The sequence below is a fragment of the Corapipo altera genome, unplaced genomic scaffold, assembly GCF_003945725.1.
Source record: "Corapipo altera isolate COAL_440 unplaced genomic scaffold, ASM394572v1 61242b, whole genome shotgun sequence".
Classification (NCBI taxonomy): domain Eukaryota; kingdom Metazoa; phylum Chordata; class Aves; order Passeriformes; family Pipridae; genus Corapipo; species Corapipo altera.
In genome coordinates, this window is record NW_020885012.1 from 345,512 (window position 1) to 364,959 (window position 19,448).

A 19,448-nucleotide genomic window follows, 5' to 3' on the forward strand; every position below is an offset into this window, starting at 1 on the left:
TTTGTGTTCTATTTCAGCCTTGTTTCAGAGGCTTATAGAGGTTTAATCTCAGGTGGAGCCTTTCCCCCGGTGCTGTTCCTTTTTCATGTGTCATGCTGTCCATGAGCTGTAGCTTGTGGGCCGTGCAGAAGGCAGAGTCCTTTGACCTTTCTGTGTTTTCGAGGGTTTAAATGAAGGTTTGTCGATGTTGCTGCCCTGCTTGATCTGCCTGTTGCGGCGGGGCCCTGCAGACTGTCAGGGCCATCCTGCGTCCTTTCTCAGAAGCATCAACAGCGCTACAGATAGTGTGTCTCCAGGCCTCCTGACTGGAGACCAGAGTGCACCAGTTATGTTGATCAGTGTGGCCAAGGCTGTGATGTTGTTTCAGGGAGTCCTTGTGTCTTCTTTTCGGGGCTTCGTTCATACGGCAGCTGGTGGCAATATTCATCGTGAAACATCTAGTCCTTCATCCTTGGGATGTGCCCTGCCTGTGGCAGCTGTGTTTTCAGAAAAATGTCCTCAATGCTTGTGACTGCTGCTTGTTCTATACCAGATGTATTGATCACATAATCTGACTGGTGGGTGTTTAGCATTGTACGAAGGCAGTATGGGTTAAGTGCCTTGTTAATCAGCCATTCTAGTAACACAATTGTGAGATTTTGGGATTTTTTGTTCATGTTGCAGTCATTGATGCTAACTATACGAGGCAGATTTGTGCTATGGTCTCCACACCTTATCCTCCACTGACAATTCCTAAAGGGACACGAATAGCTCAATTTGTACCTTTTCTGAGTTATGTTCCCCAAGCAGAGCCTCGTGAGCGTCGGGATGGAGGATTTGGTTCTACTGATGCACCACAAGTCTTTTGGTCAGTGCCAATCTCTGCACAACGTCCACAGCTGACCTGCACTCTCTACGATACTTGAAGCTTGCTGTCAGTTGTCCAAGCGGACGAACTTCTGCATTCGGGACCTGACGTAACTATCATTGCACGGACATCCTGGCCGGCCTCCTGGCCTGTTGTCACGCCAGGGGTTTGGGTTGTGAGACTAGGAGGTACTGCTCAGAATTTTCTTTTAGAATATATAGATCCTGTGTGATTTCAGCAGTGGCTCATACCTTCAGAACAGCTGTTGGCCCTGCAACAGCTTGTTAAGGAGCAGCTTGAAGCTGATCACATTGAACCATCTCACAGTCCTTGGAATACCCCAGTTTTTGTCATACAGAAAAAATCTGGAAAGTGAAGACTGTTGTATGATCTCAGATGGGTGGTGCGGTCATGGTTACCATGTCAGTATTGGTTTACTGACCCCCTCTATGCTTTCTGCTGAATAACCCATTGTTATTATTAATTTCACAGGTTGTTTTTTCACAATCCAGTTAGACCCCAGTTGTAGAGAAGAAAAAAATCGCATTTTCAGTTCCATCTATTAATTGTGCAGAACCTTACAGGTGTTATACATAGAAAACCCTCTCCCAAGAAATGAAAATATTCCTACAATTTGTCGGTGGTTTATGATTCCAACATTGTCTCCTGCAATTTTCTGACTGTCTTTTGTTGTCATTATATAGGTAATATTTCTGCTGGCTGTGGCCACTGAGGATCAGTTGAGTGTGTTGGAAGCTGAAACCAGAACGAGTCTACAATCCTTTGGCCTAGTAGTTGCTCCTGAGAAGGTGCAGCGAGAGGAACCCTGGACGTATTTAGGGTTCAAAAATTACACGGAAAGCAGTTATTCCTCAGCCAGTTCAATTGGATATTGATGTCAAGAATTCTTACTGATGTACAAAAGCTATGAGGGTCTTTCAATTGGATTACGTCCTATTTGGAATTGGCAAACACCTAGCTGGCACCTCTATTTGACCTACTCAAACATTCTGACAATCCTCGGAAACCAAGGGAACTGACTAAAAGAGCAGTTCAAACCATCCAGCAAGTAGAGCAGGTTTTATATTCTCAATTTGTTTCACTAATTGATCATTGCTAAATTGTCTAATTTTTTATTTTTGCAGATCACAGTGTTCCTTTTGGGGCATTGGTATAGTAGTTTAACATCCTGAGGTCTAATGGTTGTCACTGTATACAATGGTTTGTTTTCTGTGCTGTTCATGTCACACTCGTAATGTTTGTGAAAATCGGACAGACTGGTGTGGTTTGGGAATTCTACATCAGACGTTGATTATCTTGCGGTGCTCGTCTTTGTATGTGTTTCATCCCAGTAGTGTTACAGCGGGTAGCAAGGTTTATTTGGAATCGGCATATGACAGAAACCTTTTGGGTTACGAGTCTACCCAAAATTATATGTGATTGTGACATACCAATTTTTGAGGTAAAATTCTATATCGTATCCAAACTAGAAAAACTTTAAAAGGGTGGATTACTTGTATACTTTGAAAACTACTACCAAATTGCCAGACAATACTATGTCTTTGGTATAGAGGTCAGTGATTTAAGAATTTGTACAACACTTTTGCAAGACAGAAACGGGGAAAGAACAGGTGGCAGCCCCCTCAGTTCATTTGCAAAAGTTGTTTCATATGTTAAGGGTTTTTTTTACACAGGTGTTCGTAGCTGCCTGCATAATGAATGAAACCTTGGAAAGAAAACAAGGTTGATGCTGTTTTCTGCGGGTAACAATGGTAACATCAGGAGCTGTTGTGGCTAACAGTTTCCTCAATATTGTTAGAACATAGTTTTTGGAGCACAGTTCTTTTTAGTATTATAAGCATAGTTTTTCTTAGTCATATACACCTTTTTAGTATATTGTTTAAGCACATGACATTAAGGATTTAAGAGAGTGTATTGTACGAATTTTAAAGTAAGTATTACAAGAGCACAATTTTTCAGCATTATGAGCACATTTTAGTGTTGTTAAGGCACAGTATTTTTAGTTTTGCTGGAGCACAATTTGTCAGTATGTTTAAGCATATAATTATAGAAGGTAAAGATCTTAGATTATTCACTGAGTACTGGTGGAGGAAAGTTTTCCTGTCTGATGGAGAAGCCTTCACACCAAAAGGTACTAGAGAATTAGTATGGTCTCGTACTTCATGAGACACAGTGAAATGAGATTCAAAAGTATGTTTGTGTGAAGCGTGTTTGAATGATGGTGGCCACCGTGTGAAAGTGAACGAATGAAAATGTATGCATGTATATGTGTGAATATTCACTTACACATACATAAACATTTTTGAATAAACAAATACACCGATACTTTTACATAAAATGGCAAAAAATCCTGAAACACACTCTCCGGGCTGCAATAGAATGGTATGCAAAGAGTGCAACAGAAACAGAAGATCCAGTGTTAATATATGATTATGTCATTGTGTTGTTTAAGGGCAAAGGTGTGAAAGAGAACAATAGAAGACTTATGGCCCAGAGTTTAATGGAGTTCCATTTCCAAGGATTTTCTGGCCGGAGTGGAAGTTTTAAGAATCAACCCTCACTTTTAGGCACACTTTCAGAATACACATCTTGGGGTCAATAAGTTAAGTTTAGTAATGATAGTAGTGTTATTGCATGTCTGCGTTGATTCAAATGTTATGGGTACAATAAGGAATGTTACAGAAATGCAATTTAAATTGTTCAAACTCCAACGGGGCATTTGTCGGAGGACAGAAATTGTGTGAACAATTTCTATTGCATTTCTGAGACCTTCACCTTGGCATGGCTTGGTGCAGACAGTAAAAAGATACTGCAACACTAATATGGCTGCAGGCCTTGTGCCAAGGTGAAGGAGGAGTTGTTCTGTCAGGAAAACAAGTTTTATGGACACCTACTGTTATCCAATTAGTACTGTACACCACAGTATGTTTTCCTTATGTATCCAATGTAACCTGGGGAAGAATCACATGTCTCTGTGCCACAGGCAGCATATAAACTGCCTTTCCTCTAATAAAGGGGACATTTTTGCCAATCATATTGATTCGTGTGCAATTCTGTCCGAGCCTCTCCGCCGATAATGTCCTAGGGTAAAAAGTGTTTTCCCCTAGAGTTAGAAAGTGGTAACCCCTGAGGGGGTGGTGTTTCTGGGTGCAGGGCCAATCAGAAGCTATATTTCACTCCTTCGAAATCAACATATTATAACAGACCGGAAAAGAAGGAGGATGAGGTAGTTGAAAAAAGTTGTAGCCATGTTGTGAAGCCACGAGGAGGGAGGACCAGCAGGCCCTCCCCTCCAGCCCCTGGCTGGGGGGCCTGGAGCAGCGCAGTAGCTGAGTGGAGCCCCCACTGAGGTTGGTGATCGAGGGGGATTTCGAAAGAATCGGAGAGACCCCTGGATCGCACCTTCTTCCCCCTCCTCTGTGAGGGGGAAGGAAGACGACTGCTTGCAGAGCTGAACAGAGACAGCGGTGGCTGAAAGCCAGAAAGATAGCCAGCAGCAGCAAGATGGCGTGGAGCCAGGTTCAAAGACGCAGAGAGATGTCCTTGCAATGAGGGAGAGCTGGCAACAGAACAGAGAAAACTCAATGAAGACTGTTTTGGGGTTAAGACTGAATTAAATCTCCCCAAAACCCCTTTCAGAGACCCTCTTTTGGAAAGAGGGGTGGATTTCCATTTGAAGGGAATTCCAAAATGCAGCAGCACCAGAGAGGGGTGAAAGCCTCTAAGGAAGTTCCCCGAAGGCTCGGGCTCGAGGGATTGGGATTTTCACAAAGTAAGAACAGGAAAATTCTGACTACAATACTCAAATCTGCTGCCTTAAAAATAAAGGACACTAACTAATACTACAGAAACTAATTTGAAGGAACTGTGACCTGAAAGGTGACAAAAAGACTTTTCTCTTTTTTTCCTGGACTCCTGTTGAAGAAAAAGAGAAATCTAATCTCATGTAAATATATTATTTCATCGTAGAAGAGATAGTTGTTACCTATATATATGTATGTAAATAAACGTTGTAAGTATTTTCCCCTTCTCCCAATGCTGAGTAGCTGTGTTTTGTCTGAAAATCCTCTCACACTGAAGCAAATTGTGGGAGGGGGGCTTGAACTTGGAAATTGGATTTTTGAGGGGTCTCAAACCACCACAATTCATTAACACCTTGTAATGGGTTTGTGTAGTGAAATAGCACTTCCTTTTCCTGGGAGGAACAGGATATTCCATGCCATGTTATGTCAACCCGGCTATATAAGGGGAGGGAAAGTTAACTCAGTCTTCTTCTTCCTTCCGGGAATGGTTGGATAGACAGCTGTGCCTGTCTGAGATGCCATTCAGTGAGGGAGGTAGAATTTTTTTTTTACTCTTGGTTTCCTTTGCCTGTGTGTTTGTACCATTATTAGCGTCTTCCTTTCTTTTTCTCCATGTAAATATAAACTTTTATTCTTGGTAAGTCTGGGATTTTTTCACGTTTTTTTTTCTTCCGTCTCCCCTTGGGAAGGGGGAGGGGAAATCTGTGCAGGCTCAGTGGACACCTGGCGTTCAGCCAAAGTAAACCACCACACACCTCTAAATCTTTATTAGCAGGGTGATCTATTTTCTGTAACCTTTTTCTAATATCAGGGTTACTTTGTCCCATTAGCAACCCCACCAATTGTTGTTTACCTGCATCTGATGATGGATCCAAGGTAGTGTATTTTCTCATAGCAGTTCTAAGCCTGTCTAAGAATGCAGTAGGAGTCTCGTCCCATCCTTGCCTTACATCGTACAAGGCAGCCCAATTCACCGCTTTAGGAATAGCGCTTTGCAATCCTGTCTGGACCAATTTCCTATACTGCTCCAATAATTTATACTGATCAGGGTTATTCGGATCTCAGTTAGGATTTTGTAGTGGAAAAATTGCATCTATATTCCCTCTTGAAACATTAGTGGCAATCTGTCCCTCCACATTTCTTGCTGTTTTTATTACAAGTTCCTTTTCTTTTTCTGTCAGTTCTGATAGTGCCATATCTATGTCTGATCAGTCAATGTCCTGATTTTTCACAATTAATTCAAATCTCTTAGCCACCTTCTCAGGATTTTTCCTAAAAAATTTAGCTTCCTCCTTCCAGCTATTCAAATTGCTTGCTGAAAAAGGTCTTGTCCGATTACCTGTAGGTGTTACTACCTGCCGCAGAGGAGCGACTGTGGCTAGTCTCAGTTCTAGTTTTTGTTCTACCCTGTTTTGGCTTTCTGTCCTGCAGTTTGACCACTATATATGCTACTCACTCCCTCTTCTGGGTCCTCTACACTCTCTGTTATGCTTTCAGAATCTTCTGTTGCATCTAGTCCCGACTGCTGTGGGCTGCTAGGTCCCTGCCTAAATGGTTCTGGTCCTCTAAAATGAGTTGGCTGCAGTTCTTGAGGGTCTATGATACTTTCCTTGTCACTATCTCTCTTTCCTAGCTTAAGACATCTTTGACCTATACTGCACGCATCACAACAATGCTTTCTCGGCTTACTATTTTTCTGACTCTTCTCTAATGCCAAAACAAGGGGATCTTGGGGGGCTACATTAGTTCTGCAACTTTTCTGCCATTCTGGTTTATTTCTTAAAGTGAAAAACATATCTGCATACATCACTTCATCCCACTTCTGTTCCCTGCAGAGGAACAACATAAGCTGTAAAATTGTATTGTAATTAAGGTTTCCTTGCAGTGGTCATTTCTCACCATCATCTAATATATACAGTGGCCACCAATTTTGACAATATTTTAAGAAGATCTTTTTACTCAGGTTCCCCCTAGGGATTCCTCCCAGATCTCTCCAGTGTTTTAGTATACACCCCACAGGAGTTTTGGCATTTATTTCTTTACTCATTTTGACCCCCATTATTAAAATGAACTATCAAATACTAATGATCACAACTATTATATTGACAAAATAATATCTACTCTTCAAATCTAAATCGATCAAAACCTCCTAAATCCATGAAACTCACAACCAATCTGTTCTATTGCACAAATCCACAAGATGCCGCTGTTGACCACAAAATACACACTATAACAAATCTGAATGTTTCAAGAGATACACATCTATAAGTCATGCAACAATAGAACCTAGCCCACTGAGTTTCCTCCAAACTTTTATTAGCTCCACATCTAATACAATATAAGTTTAGAGTCTGATCTAACCTTATTTCTTGGGTAGACTGGGGTCCAAGAATATATTTCCAACAAATATTACATAAAGCACGTATGTATAATGAACAATTACAGAACAGACAAATTATAATTCTAGGTCTTAGGTTGCGTGATGTATTCACAGTCAATTTGTCAGATCCCCTTCCCATAAAAATCCTTAACAAGATGTTTCTATGACTGGTTCAGAATGAACAAAAAATTCAGAAGTTCGATTTTGTTTCCAACACAAAACAAGACGACACAAAATTACCAAAGCAACATATAACAAACAAAATACTATGACGACTGCTACACTCCAGAAGTATATAACACAATAGCAACGCCCCAATTCCCAGTTCATACGGCGGTTATGAACTTAAGGGAACCAATACCATAAACAAAAGAACAACCAAAAGGAAACTTAGATACCTTGTTTTCCTCAAAATAAACAATATTTGGTCAAATACAAACAAATCTGGAACATACCAGCTCTCAAGGGCTATCACCCCAGGAAAAGTGTCCTTTTCCATTACATCCAGCGAGACAGTGTCTTCGTCTTATGGGAACTCCAAGACCAAAATAGACAAAACCAAATATAAATACCTTTTATCAATAGGCAGCATTCTTGTCCAGACCCTGCAGGAAGCCACCGAAGAGGGGAGCCCCTTCAGGGAAAACGAACTTACCCAAGGGCGCCCAAGGGGGTCCTGAGCTCCGACGGATTCCGCAGCCAGGTGGAGCAGGTGTCGCGCCCGGCGGTCGTCAAATTGATGACGAAAAATCCAGTACGAAGACCTGCTCAAAGACTTTGGATCTTTTGAGCAGTAAAGGTATTTATTACAACACTGGGAGTAAGTATGGTTCACACCACCGAAAACTTGCTCAGAGGTATCACACAAAATCAGGGGTTTTATGCAATTTTCATATATGATCCTTATACATATTAATGATAGGCAGAGTATAGGCGGAGTTCAGGTGGAGCTTAGGGTGGTGCTTTTCTTGGCCCCCAATTTCGGTGGGGGTTGCGGCCTTCCACCTGGGTTTTGGGGTCTTCTTCTCATCTTCATCGGTCTGACCTCTCTACCTTTCCATTGTTCTCGACCTGCTCACTGAAGCTTGGAGAAAGCCTTGGCTCCAGGTCTATTTCTCCTATTCAAATGTCTACCTTATCTTACCTTATCCTAATTTATTACCTCTAGGCCTATTGTATACTGCTTCTAGCATTCTTCTAAGTTTTGGTCCAGTAGGCAGAACAGAACGAGTCTTGGTAGCTCAGGCAGAGTAGATGTTAAAAGGCCTATCATAGTTAACTCTCTTAGGCCTGACTCTTGTCTCACTATCCACACTTACACTGATTCATATGCTGTTTTTAAAGGAGTCATGGAGTGGATAGGCCACTGGGGAGCCAAATACTGGCAAGTAAACTGAGTCCCTGTCTGGGAAACTAATAGTTGGAAACAGTTGTTGGAGATAGGAGAAAAGAAAGTGTTGCACATTGGTTGGGTCAAAGGACATGATTGATCTGGTTCAATCACTGCCTAGTTTAACCAACAAGTGGATAGCCTCACCCGGCTGTAGGAAATTAAACTTGTAAACGATAACCAGGAACAGGAACACCTGCTCGAATGGTTACATGTTAAGCAAGGCCACACTGGACGGTCTGACTTCTACCGAGAGGGCATTGACCAAGTGTATTAGGGAGGGTTCGGACCATACTGAATCTTGAAACCATGACACTGTTGAAAGCTCAACAAAACCCAATATTTATTACCAAGAGGTGACCAACAAAACAAACAAACCCAAAAGGGAAGAAGGAGGAGAGAAATAAGCCCCCAGCACGACCTCCCGAGTTACCCAGCTGTTGCCCATAAAGTTATCTTACCGACCTAGCATACCTATAATTACCCATAGCAGAAGCTGCGTCCTTGGAGAGTCAATAAGTTCACAAACTGGCAGGTGTCCCTGCCAAAGGCAACGTTGTCTTTGAGGTAAAGCTAGCTCGCCTCCAAGAAAGCACTATCTGCTTTTATACAATTAACTGAGTGACCTCAACCTGGGCAGGAGTGGTCATCACCACCCAACCAGATGCTCTCCGTCCCACCCCCTTGGTTCTATAAGTGCATCTCTTCTGCGCACACGTGGCTTTCCCCGCGCCTGCATACTGCACTCGGGGGGTCTTTTCCAAATGAGTCTGGGGGCACTACTTCATCATTATAGTCTTCACTTTCTCCTTCAAACAACCTTGGAGGACGATTAGCCAATCACAGAACACCAATTAAAACGGTTTATACAAGAAGCTCTCTCTCCAAGGGCAAGGTACCCTTTTATCAGTACTTGTTTTCTTATAACTTGGCAGGGAAAGAACAAAACTTTTACAGTTGTCTGGACCAAACACAGACCAAAAGTATCAGCATAAATTCACCCTGATATACCAAGGATGGCCCATATCTATTAAACTGTGTGAACAGGTAATGACTGCCTGTTCACAATGCTGATTGCTACTCAAGAGGGATCATATGAGCAAGGCACCCCCCCCTGCACATTCAGGATAAGAAAACATTGTAGAACACCTGGCAGATTTATTACATTGGTCCATTATGGTCATCAGGTGGGTGAAAGTGCATCTTAGTAGGTGTGGAAGTTATTTCTGACCTCACAGTAGCAACTGGATTTGCATCAGCAACTGGGGCAAACACAGTGAAGGGCCTGAAGGAGTTGTTCAGTACACTCCCCCTTCCAGAGGAAATTCAAAGTGACAACAGGACACACTTTACAGCTGCAGTAGTGCGAGATTGGGCTAAGGAAGAAGGAATTCCCTGGGCATTTCATACTCCATACTACCTCCAGGCAAACAGTGTCACTGAATGTACCAATGGATTAGTTAAGCAATTTGCTAAAACTCATGAACCCAGATGGCATCAGCTATTGTCCAATGCCATCTACCAGCTGAACAACAGATGGAGTGGAGATGGCTGTCCAAAAGTGAAAGCCTTTTGCGCATCCACTAATGCAGTTGCCCCAAAGACCCAAACTGAACCTGGGAAATACCCTACTGGGTTTCAGGTTGGACAGCCTGTTTCTGTAAAAATGCCTCAAATTGGGATAATACCAATAGTACTAGTCACCCCTAAGAATCTCCATGCTTGGGAAGCTAGAGATTGCTCTGGGAAAATACACCGAATCGGTACTCGATGGATCTTACCCTCAACTTAAACATAGCTGGTTGCCTTTTTGACCAAGCATATTTCTCTTTCTTTTCTGTTTTACAGGGATGCCAGATGAACTGCATGTGAATGGATGAATTGGCCTACACAGACCTTGAATGCACACAAAGAGCACTGTTATTAGTTCTAGTTGTAATACTATTTCTGCTGTGCATCATATTCTGGAAACCTAAATTTTGAAGATGGCAAACCAACAGGTTGTATTTATGCCCTGACCACCCAATTTCCCTTGACTCAGAATCACAACACCGAATGGCCATGGTCACAAGCTTATGTCACTGGAAATGTGGAAAGTCCACATGAAAGTAAGGCCAATTTGAACCTTGCTGTTGTGGTTGTACATGGGAATGAATTATATCTCACAAGTGAGTGGAAATGGGAAACAGTGGATGGAAAGGGAATTGAAATCACTTATAACAACCATGACATTTCTGAACCATGACATTTCTGAAATTCTGACATTTCTGAAATTCCAGAAGGAAATGGAAGACCTGGCTACCCTGGGCAAAGAGAAGGCTGAAGTTCTCAACAACTTCTATGCCTCAGTCTTCAATGGCAAGTGCTCTGGCCCACACCGCCCAAGTTGAGACAGGCAAATGCAGGGACTGAGGGAATGAAGACCCTAAGCCAACTGTAGGAGAGTATTTCATGTGTAAGAAAATACTGATCTGAGTATCATGTTTTATTATGTAATGAATTCCATGAATCATCTCACTGAAGATTATAGCAAATATGTGTCTGTGGGCTCCTGTAAATCAATGTGATTTTTGCTGATTTATAGAAGACTGATGTCCATGTTCTCTAGGGATAGAAAAAAATTGAATGTCCTACCAGATGTGTCTGCAAAGCACAGAATCATAGAATGTTAAGGGGTTGGAATGGACCTTAAAGATCATCTAGTCCCAACCCCCCCTGCCATGGGCAGGGACACCTCCCACTAGGCCAAGCTGCTCAAGGCTGTATCCAACCTGGCTTTGAACACTGTCAGGGTTGGGGCATCCACAACCTCCCTGGGCAACCTGTTACAGTGTCTCACCACCCTCACAGTAAAAAATTTCTTCCTAATATCTAACCTAAATTTCCCCTCTTTCAGTTTGTACCCATTACTCATTGTCCTATCAGTACAGTTCCTGATGAAGAGTCCCCCCCCCCCAGCTTCCCTGTAGGCCCCCTTCAGATACTGTAAGGTTGCTATGTCTCCATGCAACCTTCTCTTCTCCTGGCTGAACAGCCCCAACTTTCTCAGTCTGTCTTTGTAGGGGAGGTGTTCCAGTCCTCTTATCAACCTGGTGAGCCTCCTGTGGACTTGCTCCAACAGTTCCGTGTCCCTCTTATGTTGGGGACATCAGAACTGTATGCAGTACTCCAGGTGGGGTCTCAACAGAGCAGAGTGGGGGGGAGAATCACCTCCTTCGACCCACTGGCCACGTTCCTTTGGATGCAGCCCAGGATTTGGTTGGCTTTCTGGAGCACACACTGCTGGCTCATGTTGAGTTTTTCATCAACCATCATCCCCAAGTCTTTCTCCACAGGGCTGCTCTCAATCACTTCTCCGGCCAACCTGTAGATGTGGGGAATCTCAGCTGAACCGGGACTCCTGGTATGGAACAAGTAACTGGCTGAGAATGGAGGCTCTGGTCCTGACAATGTACTAATGCATCCTGAGAGAGCAGAGGAGCAGCAGAAGAGCTGTCCCGTGGGAACAGGGAACACTGTCTCATGAGAACGAGGACTTGTTTTGAACAGAGTGACTGAGAAAAATATAAACATCAAAGGAAAACAGGGACAGGTGCACAGAAATGTTGTGAGAAAGTAGGACTGAGAAAGTCCAGAGAAAGTCCAGCTAAAATCTACCTATTAGCTGTGAGAATTGTAGTTTGTGTATGTAAGCTGACCTATCTGTGTGTTATATGTGTACAAAAAGAGCTGTATTTAAGAGGCTGTAAAGTGAAGCTCGTGGCTGCTGCTGCTTCATTTTTCTTTCCAATAAACTTTCTTGCTGAATATTACATGTCCGTCCCAACAATGACATTTGGTGACCCCAACGTGATGCTGCGTCTTCGTGAATATCGGACAGCAGTGAAGCCGATAAGGGCGGCAGGGAGGTTTGCTGCGGGGACGGAGCTCGGTGTAGCACGAGAGCAGTGGAGAAGCTGCCAGGCCGGCCAGACAAGACACCTGGACAGGTGAGCCACCGAGAACAAGTCTATCCTGCTTAAAAAAGAGAAAAATTAGACGAACTGGCTTTGCAACAGATGTTGCTTTCGTGTAAGGGCTAGGGATTTGAAGTGAACGCTGTAACTGCCTTTAATATCTCTACTTGGAAAGAACGTAGTGATAAGCTCTTTACTGCTGCCTCTAAGGGAGAAAAAGTTTCTGCTTCCCTCCTTACAACTTGGCGATTGTTATCTGGAACAGTAAAAGACATTAAAGCACAGTCTGAGGACATTAGAATGCTATTAGATACCATCATAGGGAGAAATCGTGCAAAAAGGGAGTCGAGCGGAGTTGAAGGGAGCCGGAGCGGGACCAGAGATCACGGAGCGGGGCCGGGGACAACCGAGCGACCCTGCCAAAATGAACGCGGTGCTAGTGTCTTGGCAGTGCATATCCAGGACGATCGGAGACGGAGGCTGTGGCGTGAAAGTACTGCTGATGGACCGGGGATGAACTTTACGAACACTGTGACTGAGTTCCACCTTAAGACATTTCCAGATTTTCATCTGAACTGTGCTGCGGGACTGCGCCGTGCGTTTGTGGCTGTGTTCACGGCGCTGGGTGCTTGCGCCGCCGTGCTGAGTGAACCCGTGTCGGCGCCGGGTCTGTCCACCTGTGGCGGGTGCCTATGGGGCGGTGCCAGGCGGCCCCGGCCCAGCAGGCGGCGGGGGGGGGGGAAGTTGTTTGTCTTTTTTCCTCGTTACTCTAATCACCCCCTCTCTGAAACGTGCCTGTTTGCAGCTGTTTTCTCCCTCTCCTATGTTTTGTCTTTTCTTAAGGAGACTCTGTGATTAAGTTACTAGTTCCTTCTGTTGATTCTCTCTGGGTGAGCCCGGCCCCTCCTCCCCCTCCTTCGTCCTTCGGCAATGAGGGGCGGGGGGGGCAAAAGACAGAAAAAAGGGAAAAGGGAAAACCAGCTTAAAATTAACAATATCCCAACTTATAAATCAAATAAGATTGCATTGTTTTTACAGCAATAGGTGTTATGCATGCAGCGTGTTCATAGCATTCTCAAACGTTTTCTCCAAAAACAGAAAGAGAGACTGACGGAAAATCCCTTGAAGCAAGATTAGAAATAAGGCAACATCCGTGCTTAGCTTTTTGCATATTGCAGAAGGTTGTTAGGAATCTCCTATAGTTTGCCATTTCGCTTCTCTTACATGAAATTTGGCTGTTTCCCCCCGGGGGCAGGGTGCAGGTAGAAGGTTTGCAGACAGAACGATTAGACGAAGTGGGGTAGTTTTGCCCCCTGCAAAAGTAGTTTTATTGCCTTTATGACAGAATATCATTGCTCTATGAGAAGGGTTAAAGATTTCCAAGATAATATTCTGTTCTTTCTTGCTGTATTTGTCTTTTACATGAAGAGTTATGCAGGATTTGCAGATTGCTGATGGTGGCTATGCCATAAATTTCCTTTGAATTATGAAAATGATAAGAAGTGCACAGACAATGACTACTTGAAAATGTGTGTGTGAATGATGGATGACTGAGATGACCACCTAAGAGTGTATGAAAAAAGATTGTGTGAAAGAGAAAAACTACATGAATGTGTAACTGTGTAAACTTAAAAATACTTTCCGTCGGTGTCAAGACTTTAAGAAGGTGATAGGACTGAGGTTAAATAAGAAATTCTTACAAAAATTTGGTATTCTATTACAGCCTTGTATGAAGATTGTGAAATTTGAATCTCAGGTGAAGTTTTTCCACTAATATTGTTCCTTAGCTGTGTGAGCTGCGCAGGAGACCACTAGTTTTGGAGCGAGTAAAAACCATAAGCCAGCAAACATTAATGCAGACTGCAGGGTTAGCAGAGCCCGGAGCAAGGTGCACCACTATGTGTCCAGGTGCCCGGGAACCATTACAATTCGTGGAAAAGCTGCAAGTTGCTGTAGAGAAACAGGTTTTGTGACATTCAGTTACAGAAGCTGCTAGTTACATAAGTAGCTAGAGATAATGCCAATACAGACTGTCAAAAGGTACTATCCTTGGTGTGGTGATGCAGGCTTGTGCCGGGGTGGGGTCCTTAGACCATCAAATAATTACATTTGCATCTGCTATGGCAGTAGTGAGGGTCGTTTTGACCTTTTCTGTGTTTTCCAGGATTTAAATCAGGAGTTGTTGATGTTGCTGCCTGGCTTGTTCAGCCTGTTGCAGGGGGGGCCTTACAGACTGTCAAGGCCATCCTGCATGCCTTTTCAAGGGCATCTGGAGCGTTGTGGATAGTGTATCTTCAGGCCTCCTGGCTGGAGGCCAGAGCAGACCAGTTATGTTGATCAGTGTGACCAGAGCTGAAGTGTTGTTTTAAAGAGTCCTTATATATTGTCTTCAAACCCCTCCCGTGCAACAGCTGGTAGCAATATTCATTGTAAAACGGCTAGTCTCTCCTCCTTAAAACATGCCCTACCCATTGCAGCTGTGTTCTCAGCAAAATAGCCTCACTAATTGTGATTACTCCTTGTTTCCTACTAGACCTATTGCTTGCATAATTTGACTAGTGAATGTTTAGGGTTGTATGAAGGCAACCTGTACTCTTTGTGATGCTCAAAGCTTACTGTTAATTGTCCAAACAAACAAACTTCTGTAGTCATTCTGTAGTCATTCCAAGGGTTAGGGTTGTGATGCTGATTACATTGAACCATCTCAGAATCCTTTAATTACCCCTGTCTTTGTGATAAAGAAAAAATCTGTGAACTGAAAACTGTTGCATGATCTCAGACGGCTTGGTGCAGTCATGGTTAGTAAGCATTGGCTTACTGACCCCTTCTATGCGTCCTACTGAATAGCCCATTGTTATTATTGATTTGACAGGTTATTTTTTCACAATCCAGTTAGACCCCAGTGATAGAGAAAAAATTTGCATTTTCAGTTCCATCTATTATTCGTGCAGAACCTTACGAGTGTTATCCATAGAAAACCTTCTCCCCTGGAATGAAAAGCTTTTCTATAATTTGTCAGTGGTTTGTGATTCCAATGTTATCTCCTGTACTAATGCAATTTTCTGACTGTCTTTTGTTGTCATTATATAGATCATATTTCTGCTGGCTGTAGCCACTGAGGATCAGCTGGGTGTGCTGGATGCTGAAACCAAAAAGAGTCTACAATTCTTTGGCCTAGTAGTTGCTCCTGACATGGTGCAGTGAGATACCCTGGAAATATTTAGGGTTCACGTACACAAAAAGCAGTCATTCCTCAACCAGTTCAATTTGATATTAATGTTAAAACTCTTACTGACATACAGTAGCTATTAAGATCTTTAAATTAGATTGCATCGTACTTGCAATTGCCAAACACCCAGCTGGCACCTCTATTTCACCTGTTCAAACATTCTGACAATTTTCAGGAACTGAGGGAACAGACTGAGAGAACTGACTAACAGAGCAGTTTGGACCATCCAACAAGTAGAGCAAGCTTGACATTCTAAATTTGTTTCACACATTGATCATTGTCAAATTGTCTAATTTTTCATTTTTGCATATCACAGAGTTCCTTTTGTCAAAAACCTGCTCCTGGATTGTTTGAGCTCATAGCTCAAATCACCATTAAGGCTAGAGAAAGATGTGTACAGTGTACTGGCACAGATCCAGTTCACATTGTTGTACCTGTACACTCTCATTACTTTGAGTAGTGTGAAATGCAAACTGCTTTAGCTGAGTTCCATGGCCAAATTCCTTATCATTCATTAGTCCATAGAAGGAGTGCAATGTCTGGATCACCTTAATGAAGGCCTTGAACCAAACCACCTTTTGTGCCTTGCTTGCATCGCTCGAGCAGCTTTTTCATACCTGTCTGGTAGGAATTCTGTTAAATGGTAGTGAGACCAGCCTTATAGTGGCCAGCCTCAGACCCTTGACAAAATTGTTTTGTAAAGTTATGCGGTAAAGTGTAAGCAATTGGGATTTGTTTCAAGAACAACCTTGAATATGAAAAAAAAAAAAAAAAAGCCCCAAGATGGTCTTACAGTCTTGAGAAAGACAGGTAAAGCTGCAGTTGAGCTGTAACCCTTGCTTTTCAGATCAACCTTTGAATGTTATTGCTGATTCTGCATATGTTACAGTGACTTGATCAGGTGGTATTGTATTGTCCATTTCCAAGTCTTATTTTTCAAGCGTTGTTTGTACTCTAAAGAACTCCTTTGCAGAGGCTTGTTTCAGCAGGTTTCCTATGCTTCGATCCAGTGCAGCTTCATAGTTTTTCACCTCTTTTAGAGTTTCGAGAAAGGCACGCTGTGCTTGGCCAGGGACCTCCTCTACACTGATGGTCTTGTGGTCCCTGTGGGAGTTGAGGACAGAGCATAGCATGCAAATGCAGACCTTGTCCTTCTTGCAGTAGCATTCCAGCAATTTGCCGTGCTGGGGGCATTTCCTCTCAGCCAAAACCTGGGCACCACAGGGCTCCACCAGGACGTGGTTTTTCTGGGTGTTCTTTGTGCTGTGCTTGCTCAGGTGGGCTTGGCACAGGGAGGCCTTGCAGGTCAGGCAAGTCTTCATGGCCGGATGGGGCTCCTGACAGGATCACCTCTGCTTGCTGCCCCAAACTTTCCTCCTTCTGTTTGCATTGCACTTTCTGCTTTTCCTCCCCTTGATGAACAGAAGCATCCAAAAAGTTCTCCACTATGTTGCGGAGATGGAAGTTGGGCTTCAGCTCCCCGGTGGGGCCTGTGGGGTAAAGGCAGAGTGGGCACTTGGAAGGGCCCTGCTGGCATTTCTGTTCCTTCTGGATGAACTCCTTGCAGAAGCTCTGACCACACCCCAGGGACACGGGGTTCCTGTAAATGTCCAGGCAGCTGGGACAGGTCAGCTTGTCCTTCAGCCTGGCCGCAGCACCCGCCTCGGCCATGGCACCTGAGCCTCACGACAGGGCTGAGGGCAAGGAGGAGGGCACTGGTAGGAAACTGAGAGCACAGCATGCAGAAGCCTTCAGATGTCGATTTAGCTTAATTCATTCTATTGCTCGCTCGGTTGTTGTCTCTTGTCCAGATTGTCGTCGTGCTTGTACTGTCTATTTTAGTATTAACCCTCGAGATCTTACAGCCTTACAGATTTGGCAATCAGATGATTCAAGTCAATGAAATTGGTAATTTGGAGCATGTCCATGTGTCCATTGGCATGTCTTCCCACATGGTGGTTGTTAATACATGTACTACACGAAAAGGTCATGGTGTCATTGCTGCATTTGAGGTGCCCGCTCAGGTGCAAGCAAACAATGAACTACCTTGTGTCTGTAAATCTGTCCAAGTTTTCTTTGCCTTGTGAAAGGTCACTCATGTTACAGCTATCTCACATTCTCCTACAGGACAGGCTATTATAGGGATGATGTATGGTACCCTGAAGCAATTGCTTCACATAAAAACAGAGGGGGAAATGTGGGGAATCTCGACTGGGCCAGGACCCCTGGTATGGAACGAGAAACTGGTTGAGAATGGAGGCCCTGGTCCTGACAATGTACTGATGCATCCTGAGAGAGCAGAGGAGCAGCAGGAGAAGAGCTGTCCCGTGGGAACAGGGAACACTGTCTCATGAGAACGAGGACTTGTTTTGAACAGAGTGACTGAGAAAAATATAAACATCAAAGGAAAACAGGGACAGGTGCACAGAAATGTTGTGAGAAAGTAGGACTGAGAAAATCCAGAGAAAGTCCAGCTAAAATCTACCTATTAGCTGTGAGAATTGTAGTTTGTGTATGTAAGCTGACCTATCTGTGTGTTATATGTGTACAAAAAGAGCTGTATTTAAGAGGCTGTAAAGTGAAGCTCGTGGCTGCTGCTGCTTCATTTTTTCTTTCCAATAAACTTTCTTACTGAATATTGCATGTCGTATTCCGTCCCAACAATGACATGTAGATGTGTCTGAGATTGCCACGACTCAGGTATAGGACCATGCACTTCACTTTGTTGAACTTCATGAGGTTCGTATAGGCCCACCTCTCAAGCATGTCAAGGTCCCTCTGGATGGTATCCCTTCCCTCCAGTGTGTCATCTGCACCACACAGCTTGGTGTCATCAGCAAATTTCCTGAGGGTCCACTTGATCCCACTGACCATATTGCCGACAAAGATGTTAAACAGTATCAACCCCAGTACCAACCCCTAAGGGACACCACTCGTCACTGGTCTCCACATGGACAATGAGCCATTGACCGCAACTCTGTGTGTGGCCATCCAACCAGTTCTTTATCCACCAAGTGGTCCATCCATCAAATCCATGTCTCTACAATTTGGAGACAAGGATGTCGTGCAGGACAGTGTCAAATATTTTGCATAAATCCAGGTAGATGATGTCAGTTCCTCTGCCCCTATCCACCAATGCTGTAGCCCCATCATAAAAGGTCATCAAATTTGTCAGGCATGATTTCCCCTTTCTAAGGCCATGTTGGCTGTTACCAGTCATAGCTGTAGGGTTCCTGTAGGGTTGGATTCATAAGTAAATCTATCACATGTACAACACACATTTAGGTACTGTTACAAATGAGGCCAAGAAATTAGGAAAAAAGAATTAAAAGAGCTTTGATTTATTAGCTTCAACTAGCTAGCTGAGTAATGGAATAGTCTATGTTACTCAGAAATCTCTTTATGCTTTAGATAACTATTTGTTAACTAGACACCCTATCAAAACAGATCCTGTTCTAGCCAGACTATTAAACTGAGCTATGAACAGTAAAAATGTACCTAATAGTGAATGCAGTTCATCCCTTCTTCTAGTTCCTCTGCTGTAGTTAGCTATGCATATGTGGTGTGAGTGCCTTGATCCTGGCCACTCAGCTATGCTGGAGGGAAGCAGACCAGCCTAGAGGTCTGAAGTGAAATATTTTGGTCTGTCAGCATTGAACGCTCACATGTATGATATGCACAGCTATTAATAACCCAAGGGAATACTTATTTAGATCCATGACTTTCTGCTTATATTAGTGAGAACAGAATAACTAATCAGGTTTGCAGAGGATTTCTTCCTGGTTCCCATGTGCAAGACTCCAAGCCCCATGAGCTGCTGGC

General features: G+C 43.5%; 1 protein-coding gene across 1 annotated transcript; it reads right to left on the reverse strand.

Annotated features, from left to right (window-relative positions):
• Window positions 1-16,555: 16,555 nt before the first annotated feature.
• LOC113958933 (tripartite motif-containing protein 30A-like) lies at window positions 16,556-17,483 on the reverse strand. Its single transcript, XM_027667572.1, is given in 2 exon segments — window positions 16,556-16,966; window positions 16,968-17,483. Coding segments are annotated over 2 exon segments (741 nt in total). The 5' UTR covers window positions 17,298-17,483.
• Window positions 17,484-19,448: the final 1,965 nt, after the last annotated feature.